Raw genomic sequence first — 14,716 nt, forward strand, 5'->3', positions numbered from 1 at the left:
AAACCCCCACAGTGATGTCCTCCAGGCAGCTGGACATTCCAACCAGATGCTGAGGACAGAGTGGGAGAGGCAGATGGGGCTTTGGGAGGGTGCACCAAGAGAGAGCAGAGCACCGATCCTAGGACAGACCCTAGCGTGGCTCCACGTTTAATGCTGCTGCCCCTCTAAAGGGGGGGCTTTACAGATGTAAAGCTGAGTTCTGAGAGTCCCCTCCAAGTCCACTCCAGGCAAGGGCATGTGAGATCTGGATCAAACTGGGGGAATGAAGTGGGGGGTGGGGAAGAGAAGGGTAGGAGTGTAGCAGGACACCCTGCTGTGGGATCCAGCCTTCTCCGGATCAGGGGTCCAACTAGAAGTTACCCACAGACCTAGCCAGAGAGAACCCAATGGTCCAGGTAGCCACCTGGGGGTACTCGGCTTCCCGGAAGTATTGTCGGGGCTCTTGGGCCAGCAACCCTTGGACTTCTCTGAGAACAGGCAGAGAACGGGAAGGAAGCTGGGAGTGGCTGAGTGCCGGGAAGGAGCGGGGCCAGGAAATGCTGGCCCCATGAGGCCACGTGGGAGCCCATCGGAAAGAAAAGAAGTCTGGTGAATTAGAAACAAGGCCCAGTTCTCAACTGGCACATGAGGTCAGGGGGGAATAAGAACAACAAAACATACAGGGCTTCCTATGCCCCATGCCTTCTTCTCACTAAGTTACTTAATTCCACAACTACCCTATGACTTAAATTGTAAAATTATCCCCATTTTGAAAATGAGGAAATAGAGTCTCATAGGGCTTAAGGCCTAAGGTCATAAAACCATTACGTGGCAGAGCTTAGATTTCTAGAGCAGGCTCCACGGTCCAAGTCTTTAGCCATATAATAGACTGCCTCGTTGATGACACAGCACAAAGCCAGGAACCCTGTTTCAATTGGCAAAAATGAGAAGGTGAGACAGATTTGATTAAGATCTTGCTAAAAGGGGAGCCAAGTGTTTGCCGGCATTTCCACACTACACCCAGATAACAATCCTACCTTCCTATGTCACGCCACAGAGGCAAGAAAGAAATGTATCTGTTCATTGCAAAATAGAGTCTTTGCTTCCTGTAACTCAGGGTGAGCTTTGGAGGCATGCTTAGGAGTTGTCTCCAGATCTCTGGGGATTGGAGTGAACTATCCTGCTTGCCAGCCCCTCTCCCACTCGGCTCCTCTAACCCTCATCCTGGTGCTGCCCTCATTCCAGAAGGCTCCCAGCTCTCTCCACAGAGTTATGGCGGCCAGACCCTGCCATTCCCCGCCTCCACTGGCGATGCCTTTCGTCTTTCCACTCCTCAACCTGTCTCTGCAGGAAAACCACCCCCAAGGTTTTGTGGCATGAATGTGTTTCTCCGTTCGTTCTTGGTAGCGGTGCATTTTCTGGAAATCTAACGCTTTCTTCAAGCATGATGAGTCCTAATGGTGGAAGAAGACTGAAGAGGGAGGCCTTTGGAACCATCCAGTCCCCTAGGAACTAGTTCCCCCGACACAAAACATATCTGGTTCTATCGCCTACCTTCTAAGCTCCCAGGTAGATTTTTAAGTCAACTTTATTGAAGTAGAAGATCAGCACAATACACGTCATCTATTTAAAGTGTACACTTGGATGAGTTTTGACAGGGTACGTGCCTGCAGATCTCCCTTCCCAATCAAGCTACGCGACATTTCCATTTCCCCCAAAGATCCCCCCTGTCCCCGTTCTCCACCCCCAGCTGCCAAACACCATGTGTCTGCTTGAGATACAGTTGGAGACATTTTTCTTCCCCATTCAGTTTGGGATCAGGCACACTCTGGACAGTGACAGAGAAAGTCTGTTTGTTTTTAAGAATGTACATATGCACGTGTAATCGCCAGAAACCACTCCTTCGGCCAAGCAGCAAACAAATACATTCAGCCTACAGCAGGTTCAAATCGATGGAACCCGTCTCCCTGTGTCCGGAGTAGAAGCTGGGGAAAATGCATTTTTTTCATTTAACAGTGTGTTTCTGCACTGACTAGGCCTGGTTTTAAAATGACGAGAAAGACCCTTAATGTGAAAGCAATTGCAAGCCATGTTTTTATGGACAATTCGATGGATTGTGCTGTGCTCCAGAGTCATTCCACAATCATTTGGCTGGTTTTTGTTTATTTGGCTATAACCTGCATATTTCAGTTTTCCCTCAAGGCTGTTCAATGTGGGTTAATAGTTGTGTGTGCCTCTTAGATCATCTCAGATAGAAAATTCTTTTTCTCTGCTAAATGAGAATTAATTGTATTTGAGCTCAGAGGGTTGTTTTTTTTTTTTTCCTAATGCACTAGGGTTGTGGATAATGGCATTCGTTTCTCCTCTTGGGCCCAGCAGCCAAACCTAGAATAATCCCATTCAATTGAAAAGGCATTTATAGAGCGTTTGCTTTCTGCAAGATACTTTCCCACTCCTTGTGCAATATAAAAACGAGTAGGATGCTGCCGTCCTAAAACAATAGCAGCAACAACAACAGCGAAAAGCTATAGCAAGGAATGTCACAGAACACACAAGTAGGTAAGCTGAACGAGATCGCATCTGGGCGGGGGCTTTGTGGAACCAGGGGAGATCCGATAGGGGTAGGGTGGGGGTATAGTCCACACAGGGAAGACTTCCGGCTGTTTTTGAGAGACCTCAAGTCACCTGTTGGACCGAGCCAAGAAACCAAGAGTTACAGCTGAAAAGCTAAGCTGGGGACTTACAATAGAAGATCATGGTTAAAAAAAAAAAAGTTTATTCTTAAATCAGAGGGTACTAGAGCAACAGAAGGTTGCAGCAGAGACTGATAGGATTTGAACCTGCAGGGGTAGGAAGGACAAGTAGAAACTGGCAGGGCCTGGAGGTGGGAGATCAGGAGGAAACACAGGAGAGGGGAATGGGAAGACTTGTAGCTTTGGGGATGGGGGAGCGCGTAGGGGGGAAGATGACCCAAGTTTGCAAACCTAGAGCCTGGGAAGAGCTCAGGAGTACGGGTGTATAACAGGGAGCTGATTGCTTGTGGGCCATAACTGGGGAAGCGAGAGGCAACAAGTTTCGGGCAGTTACCGACTCAGGGGAGGAAGCTTCACCCATTGGCTCCTCAGTGGAGCACGTGATGGGTGAGTGCATGCTTCTCCTCCTCTTTGTGGGATTGCGTCGCTAGAACGTCGCAGTGAGCGTCGCAGTGAGCGTCGTACTGAGGTGGCAAATCCCACAGACAGTGGCTTGGCCTTGACTTTGTGGGGGAGCACGTGGGCAGAAGGTGAGAAGACAGCTTCCAATGACAGAGCAGATTAGATACTTCGAAGGGTCTGCCCACCGCTGCATAAGCAGATGCTAAATCAGCTACAACAAATATCATTTTAAACCCATGCTAGCTGCACAAAAAGCGGTTGTATCCATTAGCTTTTGCTGCATTAACAAATCACCCCAAGACACTTTCAGATAAAGAATCTGAGAGGGTTTCCTATGACAGATAGTCACCAAAGGAAATACTTCTTCTTGTAGAAGGAGATTGAGCTCAGAAGAGTGTCCTGAGCAAAGAATGAATTATAAACAAAGAAATTTATAAACATACAAGTAAATCCAAAGAAACGTTTCTTGGGGCGCCTGGGTGGCTCAGTTGGTTAAGCGGCCGACTTCGGCTCAGGTCATGATCTCACGGTCCGTGAGTTCGAGCCCCGCATCGGGCTCTGTGCTGACAGTTCAGTGCCTGGAACCCGTTTCAGATTCTGTGTCTCCCTCTCTCTCTGCCCCTCCCCTGTTCATGCTCTGTCTCTCTCTGTTTAAAAAATAAATAAACGTTAAAAATTAAAAAAAAACAACAAAAAAACGTTTCTTACGTAATAAGAATAATGTCTACATTGGTGCAAGGAAATATAACCAAAGGCTGAACAGTTAAAAGGAGGTGATCGAATTTAGTGTCCTAACATCCTTGAATTTTATTGAGTGGAGTAGACATTTGAATATTGAATAATTTGCAGGGCACCTGGGTGGCTCAGTCAGTTAAGCATCGGACTTTGGCTCAGGTCATGATCTCACGGTTCATGGGTTCAAGCCCTGCATCCAGCTCTGTGCTGACAGCTCAGAGCCTGGAGCCTGCCTCAGATTCTGTGTCCCCCTCTCTCTCTGCCCCACCCCTGCTTGTGCTCTGTCTCTCTCTGTCTTTCAAAAATGAATAAACATTAAAAAAATAAAATTTAGAATATTGAATAATTTGCTCAGTAGTTAATATTAAGTTTCAAGAGTGAACCGTAAAATAATAGAAATGAATAGAATTTCCAAATCCATAGAGGAGAACAATGAAATATGATAATATTCCAACAAACAAATCAAACTGAACCAATCCCAACTAAAGCAAATAAAGGAGAAAAGGGAAACAGAGAAGGCTGGATGCACAGAAAGCACAAAGAAGGATGGTAGAAATAAGGCCATATATATCATTAAGTGCAATAAAAACAAATTGACTAAACATTTTGGCTAAAAAACATAGATTGTCACCCTAGCTTTTTTTTAATCCAGGAGTATTCTGTTTCCAAGAGACACATCTAAACATAGGAGAGAGAGGTTGAAAGTAAAAGCATGGAAACAGGCAATTCTAAAGGGCAGGATGCTGGGGTAACTAAACAAAGCACCTTCCACGCAAAACAGATTCTTAAAAATGAAGTGTTCTGTTTCATGACAATGAAACTCACCAGGATGGTAGAATCCTTCTCGGCTTGGGTGCTCCTCTCACATCTGTTATCTTCTCCCCTCTCTCCATGCAACCACTTGAGTTGAGACCTTCATCAGCCCCTTCACCTTCCATCATGTCCCGTGGCAGGTCATTGCCCATTTGGCAGCCAGTGTGGTTTTGGCAGCCAGTGTGGTTTTCCCACAAGTCAGGTGGCTCCTCAAGAAAAAGCCCCAATCCCTAAGCACCATGTGTCCACATAATGCAGTCTCATCTGCACTCTCTCCCACCTCCCCGCTTCTGCCCCATCACAGCCATCACGCTCCCTCATGGTGAGCTATGCCTAGATCATCCAAAACACTGCATTTCTTCTGGTCTCTAGGCCTTTGGATATGTGCTCACCTTGTCTGATCTGATCTGCCCTCTCCTACTCAGTTGTTCGGCTGACTCCCAACAATGCCCACTCTTCACTCTTTACTCAAATGCCCCTTCTTCTCGGATGCCTTTTCTGACCTCCCTTTTCTGAATCAGGGCCTCTTCTGCTCTGGCTATAAGAGCCCACTTAGCATATTTCATCACATTATGTCACACTGTCATCCTCACCTCCTTATTTGCCTGCCTCCCTGAGTAAGCTGCGAGCTCCTTGAAGACGAGTACAGTGTCACTCATTCATGATGTCAACAGCATTTATCAAGTGCCTACTACGTGCAGGCATCCTTCTAAGAGGTGGGGATAGAGCCATGAACAAAAAAGACAAAACTTCTGTCTCATGCCTCTCACATTCTACTGGATGGAGCCAGACAACAAACCCTATAAATAAGGAGAAGATATCATCTATAAGGAGACAATATGTGCTTGGAAGGATATAAAGCAAGAAAAAGGATATAGAATACATGGTGAGGGTGAAATTTTAAGTAAGATGGTCAAGAAGATGACATTTAAGCAGGAACTTGGAAGAGGTGAGAGAGTGAGCCATTCAAATACCGGGGAAGGAACATTCAAGAAAGAAGAACGGCCAATGCAAAGACTCTGAACAGGAACAAGTATGGCCTGTTCATGGACCAACAAGGAAGCCAGTGTGGCTGGAGTGGAGTCAGCAAAGTGGTAGAAGTTGAGCACAAGCAGCTATTATTAGGTTGTATTGGGTCTTTGTAGCCCTTTGTAAGGATTTGACTTTTATTTTGAAGGAAATGGGAAGCCTTTGGAGGATGTTGACCTGACTCCAACTTGAAATAACATAATTTTAAATAATGTAATATTTTAAAAGCAATCATTGATTGCTAATATGGCAATCCAATGCCATATTGAAAAAAAAAAAAAAAAAAGACCAAGGGAGGCAAGGGTGAGAGCTGGGAGACAAATTAGGAGGCCATTGTACTAATCTAGTCAAGAGACAAATGTGGCTGGGTACAGCGAGGTAGCAGTGGAGGTGAAATCTGAGTGTAGTTTGCTAATGGTTGAATATGGTGGGTCAGGGGAAGAGGCGAGGACGAAGCCAAAGTGTTTGGACCCAGCAACTGGAAGGATGGAGTTCTCATTACCAAGATAGAACCAATACTGTTTTGATCCTATAAATCTGAAATGTTTATTAGAGCCCCAAAGGTATGTCCAGTGGCGAGTTAGATAGACAAATCTGGAATTGAGGAGAAAGTTTGGTTCGGAGATAGAAACTTGGCGCAATTAGCCAAGTTAGCATATAGATGCCACTGATAGGCCCTAGAATGGCAGGCTTCCCAGGAGAATGGGTGTAGAATGGCAGGCTCTCCAGGAGAGGTGGTTTCACCTGCACCCTGCGTAGTGTCTGGCCCACAGTTGGTGCCCCATAGAAAGACTAAGAAAAAACAATTGAAGTTGGTAATTAATGAATCCTGTTGACCTTCAAGAGAGCAATGTCAATGCAGAGTGGTAGTAACAGCCAAATTGTAAGGCACTAAGGAAAGAGCGAGCAGAAAACCAAGAACAAAATAAGGAGAATGAAAGCTGTGACTGGAGATTTTCTGGGCATAAAGATCTGGTTATGCTTGCAGCTTGGAAGAAATGAAGGAGAAGGGAGAAATAATGACTTAAGGTACCTGCGGAGCCAGGAGGAGACGGAGCTGGAGGAAATGAGCAAATGTGAAGGAAGGGAAGTATTGAAGGGTAGAGAAGGTAACTTCTCCACAAAGTGGGAGGCAAAAATCCCCTTGACCAGTGAGGGCCCAAGACACCACGCTACAGGTTAGGATGAAGGGCACATTTTAAGAATCTAGACCTTGCTGGGGATGGGAAGGATGCGGGCTGGCAGAGTCACGTGAGGCAAATGATAAGATGACTTGGGGCACCATTGGAATATGGGTCTGCAGCGGGTGCAGGCAGTCGGCACCTGACCCTGACCCTGTGGAAGCAGGAGCCAAGGGCACCTGCAGAGCCAGCAGTCCTGAGCGACCAGGAGGTACCAGGGTGGCTGCCTGTGGTTCACAGAGATATATTAAAGACCCTGCTTGCACTAGCAATGGGCATTCCAAAAAGGAAATTAAGAAAACAATATCATCGACAGTAGCATCAAAAAAGATAAAATACTTAGGAATACATTAACCAAAAAAGTATACGTCTTGTACACTGAAAACTACAAAACATTGTGGAAAAAAAATGGAAGACCTAAATAAAAAAAATATACACTGTGTTCTTCGATGGAAAGACTTAACTGCTGTTATGGCAGTACTCCCCGAGTTAATCTACGGATTCAGTGCATTACCTATCAAAATTCCAACTCCCTTTTTTGCACAAATGGAAAAGATAATCCTAAGATGCATGTGAAAATGCAAGGGACCCAGAGTGTCCAGAACAATATTGAAAAAGAACAAAGTTAGAAGACTCACACTTCCAATTCTTTTTTTTTAAATATAATTTATTGTCAAATTGGCTAACATAACCGTGAGTACTCTTGGTTTTGGGGGTAGATTCCCCCCACACTTCCAATTCTTAAACTTACTACAAAGCCATACTAATCAAGCCATTCTGGTGCTATCATAAGGATAGGCACATAGATCAATGGAACAGAATTGAGAGTCCAGGAATGACCCTTCACATTTATAATCAATTAATTTTTTTAACAAGGATGACAGGACAATTCAACAGGGAAGAATAGTCTTTTCAACAAATGATCTTGGGACAATAAATATTCACCTGAAAAAGAACAAATCTGGGCCCATACCTTACCTCATATTTGAAATTAACTCAAAATGGATCAAAGATCTAAAGGTAAGAGCTTAAACTCTAAAATTCTTAGAAGACATAGAGGTAAATCTTCGTGACCTTGGGTTTGGCAGTGTTTCTTGGACGTGATATCAAAAGCACAAGCAACCAAAGGAAAACAACTGATAAATTGAACTTCCTCAAAATTAAAAACTTTTGTGCTTCAAAGGACACTCTCAAGAAAGTGGAAAACCAACCCACAGAATGGGAGAAAATACATGAACTCATACATATACCTGAAAAAGATCTGGCATCCAGAATATATAAAGAACTCTTACAACTCAACAAAAAAGGGACAATTTGTCCATGAAAAAAAAAATGGGCAAAATATCTGAGTTGACATTTCTCCAAAGAAGATCTACAAAGTGGCCAGTAAGCACATGAAAAAATGCTCGATGGCATTAGTTATTAGGGAGATGTAAATCAAAACCACAATGAGATACCGCTCCACACCCAGTCGATGGCTAGAATTTTTTTTTTTAAGGAAAGAAAAACAGACAATAACAAGAGTTGGCCAGGATGTGGATGAATTGGAACCCTGGGCACGTAAGCTGGTACAGCTGCTTTGAGATAGTTTGGCAACTCCTCGAAAAGTTAAGCACCAATTTACCATATGACCCAACAATTAGCATTTCTACTTCTAGTTATATAGTTAAGAGAATTGAAAACCTATGCCTCACAAAAACTTATATGGGAATGTTCATAGTGGTATCATTCATGATAGCCAAAAAGTAGAAAAAAGCCCAAATATCCATCACTTGGTCCATGGGTACCCAGTATGGTCAAGAAGAAAATGAGATACTCCCACACCACCTTGGAGGGAGACACCAGATCATGTTGCACCAAAGACTTGAGAGGAGATGCCATGGGGGTGGGAGAGTTACAGAAGACCCTGTGGAATGGAGAGAATCGCCCTGAAGTCTAGGAAAGTTGAGGACAGAATATTCTAGAGGAGGGCCAGTAAATAGCTTTTCTAGTCAGGGAAACAGCTGGAGCAAAGCCTTGGAGGCGGAACAGAGGTCCTTAAGGAAGGAATATCATGTCTGGGGAGCTGGGAGGTGGATTAGACAGTGGTCCAAAGACACCACAAAGACTCGTGATCCGGGACTGAGACAAGAAGGAGGATGTGGTCGGCATGAGGTCCAGACACGCACCATGTGCATGAGAAGCAGTGTGAGATCTGTTGGCATAACTTTAGTACCATCGTCCTTTCAGACCACGGTCCCCTTCCCACGACCCTGGCCCCTTGGCCAGATCCGCAGAGCCTCTGTTTGTTCCCTCCTCGTATGGGTCTTTGGCTTGGGAAGCCACCTTCCCCCAGATTGGAAATCCTACAGGACCCTCCTCAACCCTCCCTGCCCAACTCCCTTGGGGCTGGCACTTGGCCTTTGCAGGTCCTACTGGCTGGGATCTCGTCCTTTGCTCACAGACCCTCAGAAAAGAGAGCCTCTGACTCCTGGTGGCATTTAGCTTCGCTCTTTAAACATCTGGGTCACAGATATGCTCAGTTAATTAATGTTCTTAGCACTGTTCATTTGCCTGCTGGATAATAGATTGATTCATAATTTCAATAAGCAGCTGTGTATATCTTTCCCCTGAACATAAAGGCAGCCTGCTGTCATTCATCACTTTGCATTTGGTGAATTTGAGTATATTCAGAGAGACATTGTTTAGGGAGGGGTGAGGAGGGCTTCTGATTTTATCTTTTTGCCTCTAACAATCACTCTGATTTGGAACTAATTTGGGTTTAAAGCACACGTTACCCGTATCTCTCACAAGGGCACTTAATAAAGCCCCTGTCACTTGTTTCAGAGGGCACCAGGTGGGCTCTCCTTTGGTGATCAAAGCAAAGGGTTTCTGAGTGGTTGTCCTCAGGAATGAGGACCCCTGCAGAAAATCCCGTCCCCTGGAGAAGAGGCACTGAGCAGAGCTGCCTCCTTGCTCCGTTCCTGACCAGAAACGCCCAGGCTCTCGGGAGGAGCCCAGGGTCACGTAGGAGGAGGCCCTTCTGCTGCCCAGCTCTGGCCCAGGGCGGCCAACCATCGGGTCTCTAGTGTCCCAAGGAGAGAGGCCAGGACCTTGCCAGGTGACCAAATGTCCTCATGCCTCAGTTTCTTCGTCTTTAAAATGCGGAGAGCAGTAGAAACCTATCTCAGAGTTGTCGTAAGAATTACGTTCTTTATCCTCTGCGAGATGCTTAGAAATGGTGCAGGGTATGCCTTTAATACACACAAGCTGGTCATTTTGTTTTTTGATTCATTCAGCACCAGCTGTATATTAACGATCTTCACTCCTGCCCCCGCCCACCTCCTAGGACGTGAGAGCAAAAATGAGAGATGTATTTTCCTGTCTCATTGCCCTCACCAGCCTGCATTGGCGTTATCTCAGGGGGAACATAACCCCGTCCTTACATTCCCAGAAACCTGTTCCCAGGCTGGGCACACAGAGAACTCTTCAAAACATGCCTGTTGGAGTTTAAACGAACAGACATGGCCGCGTCTTTTAAATGATGTTGTTCACCACGTTGATAACATCCACAAACACGTTTTGAGCACTTGGTTTGTCATTTTCCCCCAGCAAGGAATGAAATTAATTAGACGCAGTCTCTGGCCCCCAAAAGAGTGCGAAAGACAGATGGATGCGTTCGCTCAAAAGTTGGTATCCAGGATTATAAACAACATGGATGAACGGGAGAGGGAGGCCACTGAAGTAGCATGGGCCCCGCCGCGGGAAGGGTTGATAGGCAACAGCATCTGTGTATCAGTCAGCTCTTGCTGCGTAACAACTACTCCAACTTAGTGGTTTATCGTTGCCCATGAGTCTGTAGGTCAGCCAGACGGTTCTGTGATCTGGACCAGGCTCGGCTGACTTCAGCTGGACTCATTCACACATCTCCTGGCGGCCAGGAGGCCGGCCGAGGGCTGCTGAATCTAGGACAACCTCACCCACTTGTCCGGTGGTTGGCTGGCTGTTGGTTGGGCCACCTGTCTCTCCTCCTCTGGCAGGCCATCCAGAGCTTCCTGCCAGGGTGGCAGCAGGTTTCCAAGAGCAAGAGGGTAGAAACATGCAAGGCTAAAGGGCTAGTCCAGCACGTGGCACATCCTCCCTTCCGCTGTGTTCTGTGGGCCAGAGCAAGTCGCCGGTTTTCAAGGGATGGGGAAATAGAGTCCACGTGGCTCTAAAAGTCACAGTGCCCAGGGTGTATAGAAGGAAGGAGTGAAGGATGTGGCTGTTTTGGCAATCTACCACAATCCCCCAGGATTTGTTGCTGTGCGTGGAGCAGGCAGCAAGTGCCAGGACTGTGTCGCACATTTAGGACGCCTCTGCTTTTTCATCACTGTAAATAATGGTGCAGTAAAGACCCTAGACGTGAACTCGTGTTTGCAGTTGCGATTGTTACCTTGGGATGGATGTCTGAAGGGGAATTTATTGGGTCAAAAGAAGAAAACATTTTAACAGCATGGAGTCTATATTTTGAAATTCCCTTTTGGACCGGCTGTAGCAACTTACCCCCGCTCCAGCCCATTTTCTGTTAACCATGAAAACACGGGAATAGGGTTGTTGCTGTTGTTTTTTTTCAATGCGGTATCGCGTTGCCGTTTTAGTTTATTTTAACACCTATCAGGTTGAATGTTTTGTAATGTGTTTCTCTTTTGGTGAGCTGCCTCTTTGGGCACTTTACAGCAGGGTGGAATGAATGAACTAATCCCAACTTACAAATGGGGAGGAAACGCGGGCTCAGAGAGGTTAAGTGACTGCTTCGAGGGGGCCCCGCCAGCTGGAAGCAGAGCCAAGCTTGGAAATCAGATGTCCTGTGCTTTTACTGATCTCTGCTCCCCCTGTGTTGCTGAGCAGAAGGCTAGAATCCAGAGACGCTGACCGAGGGCATGCTTAGAAGAAAATCAGACCGGCCCTGGGGGAGCAGGATCCAGCCAGGGAGGGGGCTTCCTGAGCAGGGCTCGCCTGTGAATTGCGTGTTTGGTGGCCAGGACCGCGGCACTGGCAGAGGCCTGGATGAGACGTGCGGGCCCGAGCCCCCTGTCCCCACCTCTCGTCTGCTCTCTCCCCAGCTTGCCCGCTACACCAAGGAGGGCTTCCTGCACTTGGGAGCCCTGGGGACCACCACGCTCCTCCCTGACACCCGCTGCCTGGTGGACAACTCCAAGAGTCGGCTGCCCCAGCTCCTCGACTGTGACAAAGTCAAGAGCAGCCTGTACAAGCGCTGGAATTTCATCCAGGTGGGTACCCCCTGGGAAGGGCCAGCACCCCAGAGCAGGTAAGGCTGCTGCAGACCACAGGGAAGTCTGACCTCCCCAAGGAACGGTGCCCAGGAAAGCACACCAAACGTCTCCAGCCCCGGGCCGGCCTCGTGAACCCAGGGCACGTCCGGGGGGGGAACCGGCGGTGGCGGGGGCCTTCCACCTGGGACAGCTTCCCGGGTCCCTTCGGCAGCACCAGGCCGGCTGGGCTCCGGCAGATCTCGGGAGGGGAGTGTGGGCGATGTCCCTGAAATCTGCTAAGTGTCTACAGCCGCTGCGATTGAGAAAGCCACACCTGGAATATCCCTGCAAATTCCGCATTCCCACACCGTCGCCCATCGGGGCCGGTCCCCTGGCTCAGCCATTCAGACTTGGTGAAGCCGATGGCCATTCTGACTTCGGGGTTTCTGGATGGTCCCTCCCCGTGGGCAAACAATTTTGGTGGGACTGTTCCCCAGGAGAGACCACGCATCAGGCCTCTTTCTCTGTCTCTCTCCCTGTCTCTCTGTCCCTGTCTCTCTCCCTCCCTCTCTCTCTCTCTCTCTGCCTTTCGGCCTCTTTTCCTCTCATGGTCTGATCCCTCTCTTTCTCTCTCTATCGGTCTTATTCTCTATATCTCTGTCTCCGCCGATCTGTTTCCGTTCTCTGTGTCTATGTCTCCCTGTCTATATGTCTCCATCTGTCTCTCCGCCTTTTACCTAGAACGGAGCCATCATGAATAAGGGCACGGGGCGCTGCCTCGAGGTGGAGAACCGGGGCCTGGCTGGCATCGACCTCATCCTCCGCAGCTGCACGGGGCAGAGGTGGACGATTAAGAACTCGATCAAGTAGTGGGGAGGAGCAGGGGCCCCCGGAGCCTGGCCCCCGGGACAAGGTCTGCCCGTCTTCTGGGCCAGCCGCACTGGTGAAGAGACAGCGAGGAGCCAGCCAGGGCTCAGCAGCCCTTCCGGGGCTTCTCCAGGGGCCCCGGATGGAGACTTGGTGTCCCCAGTGGGCGCTCAGCTGCCGTGAGGCTCGTGCCCCCTGGAAAAGCCCCCCGACCCTTCTCTGGGAACCCGGGGGCCGTGTCTTCTGCAGCCTGGATGTGGACCTCGTACCATGGAGTGAACCCCCCACGTCCTCCTCGTCGTCTTCGCAGCCACAATCAGGACTGGGACCGGCAGGGGCCCCTCCTCGTCCTCGTCTCTTGCAGCTGCAGCAGCTTCTGAGTGCCACCCCGCCCCTCGGCAAGCTGGGGGGTGGCGCTCAGTCACGTCCTATCTGCCCCTCCCCAGAGGAGGCAGTCAGGCCCTGGGACTCCGTTTCCCTGGAGGTTGCCTCTGCCCCGATGCCCATTTGCAGCCCGAGGCAGCCTCCACCCCAACCCTTAGCGGCAGACGGCTTTGGCGGCTACGGCCCTGGACTTTTCTGGACCCTCCCTTAGATGGCCTGGAAGGAATTAATGCTTCCACGGTCACCAGGGCGCTAGGCTCTCGCGTTCCGGGGCCAGCTGCTCTGCCCGTGTCCGCAGGGAGCCAGACACAGAAAGAGGCTGAGCACGTAGGGAGGTCATGGCTGTGAGGGGCCCTCCGGGCTGGAGCCGGGCCAGGGTGGCTCTGCCCTCCAGAGACCAGGGGGCCCTGACTCATGACCAGGGAGGCTGCCATGGGAGCCTCCACCTGGAGCTTTAGGACTGAGGCCAGCACAGCACGGGGGGTGGGGCGGGGTGAGGGCAGGACCCTGGAAAATGCTCCGGGTTCATCTCCTCTCACCCCATGCTCTGCTGGCTGACAGGGGAGAAGGCAGTCGATTCCTCTCTGCAGAGTAATAATTGTTTTCGATTGCCCTCTGGTTAGGGTGCACTTGTAAATCAGAGTTAATATATGGACGCGTGTGCATGCCTACGAGTGTGTGTGCCTGCGTGGTGTGCGTGTGCGCGTGCATGTGTGTGTCTGGGCGTGCGCCTCCGAGTGTGTGATAGAGCGGGTGTCAGAGTGTGGCCTCGGGCTTGCCGCTTCGTCGCTCACCTGGATCAGGGCGAGGCTGCCGGAAGCGTGGGGGGTTGGCCACGCATCTGTGGCCAGGAGGACGCGGCCCAGCCTGGCCCCATGTGGCGCCCCAGATGGAAGGCTGTCCCTTCTCCCGGGTCCCTCTCTGTCCCTCATGCTGTCCCCAAGGGCCAAGCCCTGCCCAGAACCAAATCCTGTAGTTGCCCGGTTTGGGGTTCACAGTGTCTCATTTGGTGGCATCTTATTGGTGATCCCCCTCCCCCAGTTCCTCCCTTGTGAAATAAATACATGTGAGCACTCCCCCAAGCAGCCTTGTTTGCTTCCTGGTTCCTCCAGAGCCCGGGGTTTGGGGGGGAGTTCCTGGAACATGGCAGAGGGCTCTCTCGGGTGGGGGGTTTGGTCTTACTGTAAGCAAAAGCCATCGCTCGCAGCGCGAGGCTGAGACAAAGCCGGTCGGCCCTTGCACTCACCCCTCGAAACAGGACAGAACCTGACATTTTGGTGCTCGTGTACTAACCCCCTTGCGGACCCCAGCTTAGGAGGCTCAGGCTGGTGCAGGAAGC

At 49.3% G+C, this 14,716-nt stretch overlaps 1 protein-coding gene across 8 annotated transcripts in view; it reads left to right on the forward strand.

The window, feature by feature from the left end:
• GALNT17 (polypeptide N-acetylgalactosaminyltransferase 17) overlaps positions 1-14,450 on the forward strand; it is a 285,062-nt gene extending 270,612 nt beyond the window's left edge. For all 8 annotated transcript variants that reach the window (XM_042921614.1, XM_042921618.1, XM_042921617.1 and 5 more), the window contains 2 exons: positions 11,977-12,144; positions 12,868-14,450. In XM_042921614.1, coding sequence (XP_042777548.1) covers positions 11,977-12,144; positions 12,868-12,996 — 297 coding nt within the window. In that variant the 3' untranslated portion in view covers positions 12,997-14,450. The remainder of the gene's footprint in view (positions 1-11,976; positions 12,145-12,867) is intronic.
• Positions 14,451-14,716: the final 266 nt, after the last annotated feature.

The sequence above is a fragment of the Panthera leo genome, chromosome E3 (assembly GCF_018350215.1).
Source record: "Panthera leo isolate Ple1 chromosome E3, P.leo_Ple1_pat1.1, whole genome shotgun sequence".
Taxonomy (NCBI): domain Eukaryota; kingdom Metazoa; phylum Chordata; class Mammalia; order Carnivora; family Felidae; genus Panthera; species Panthera leo.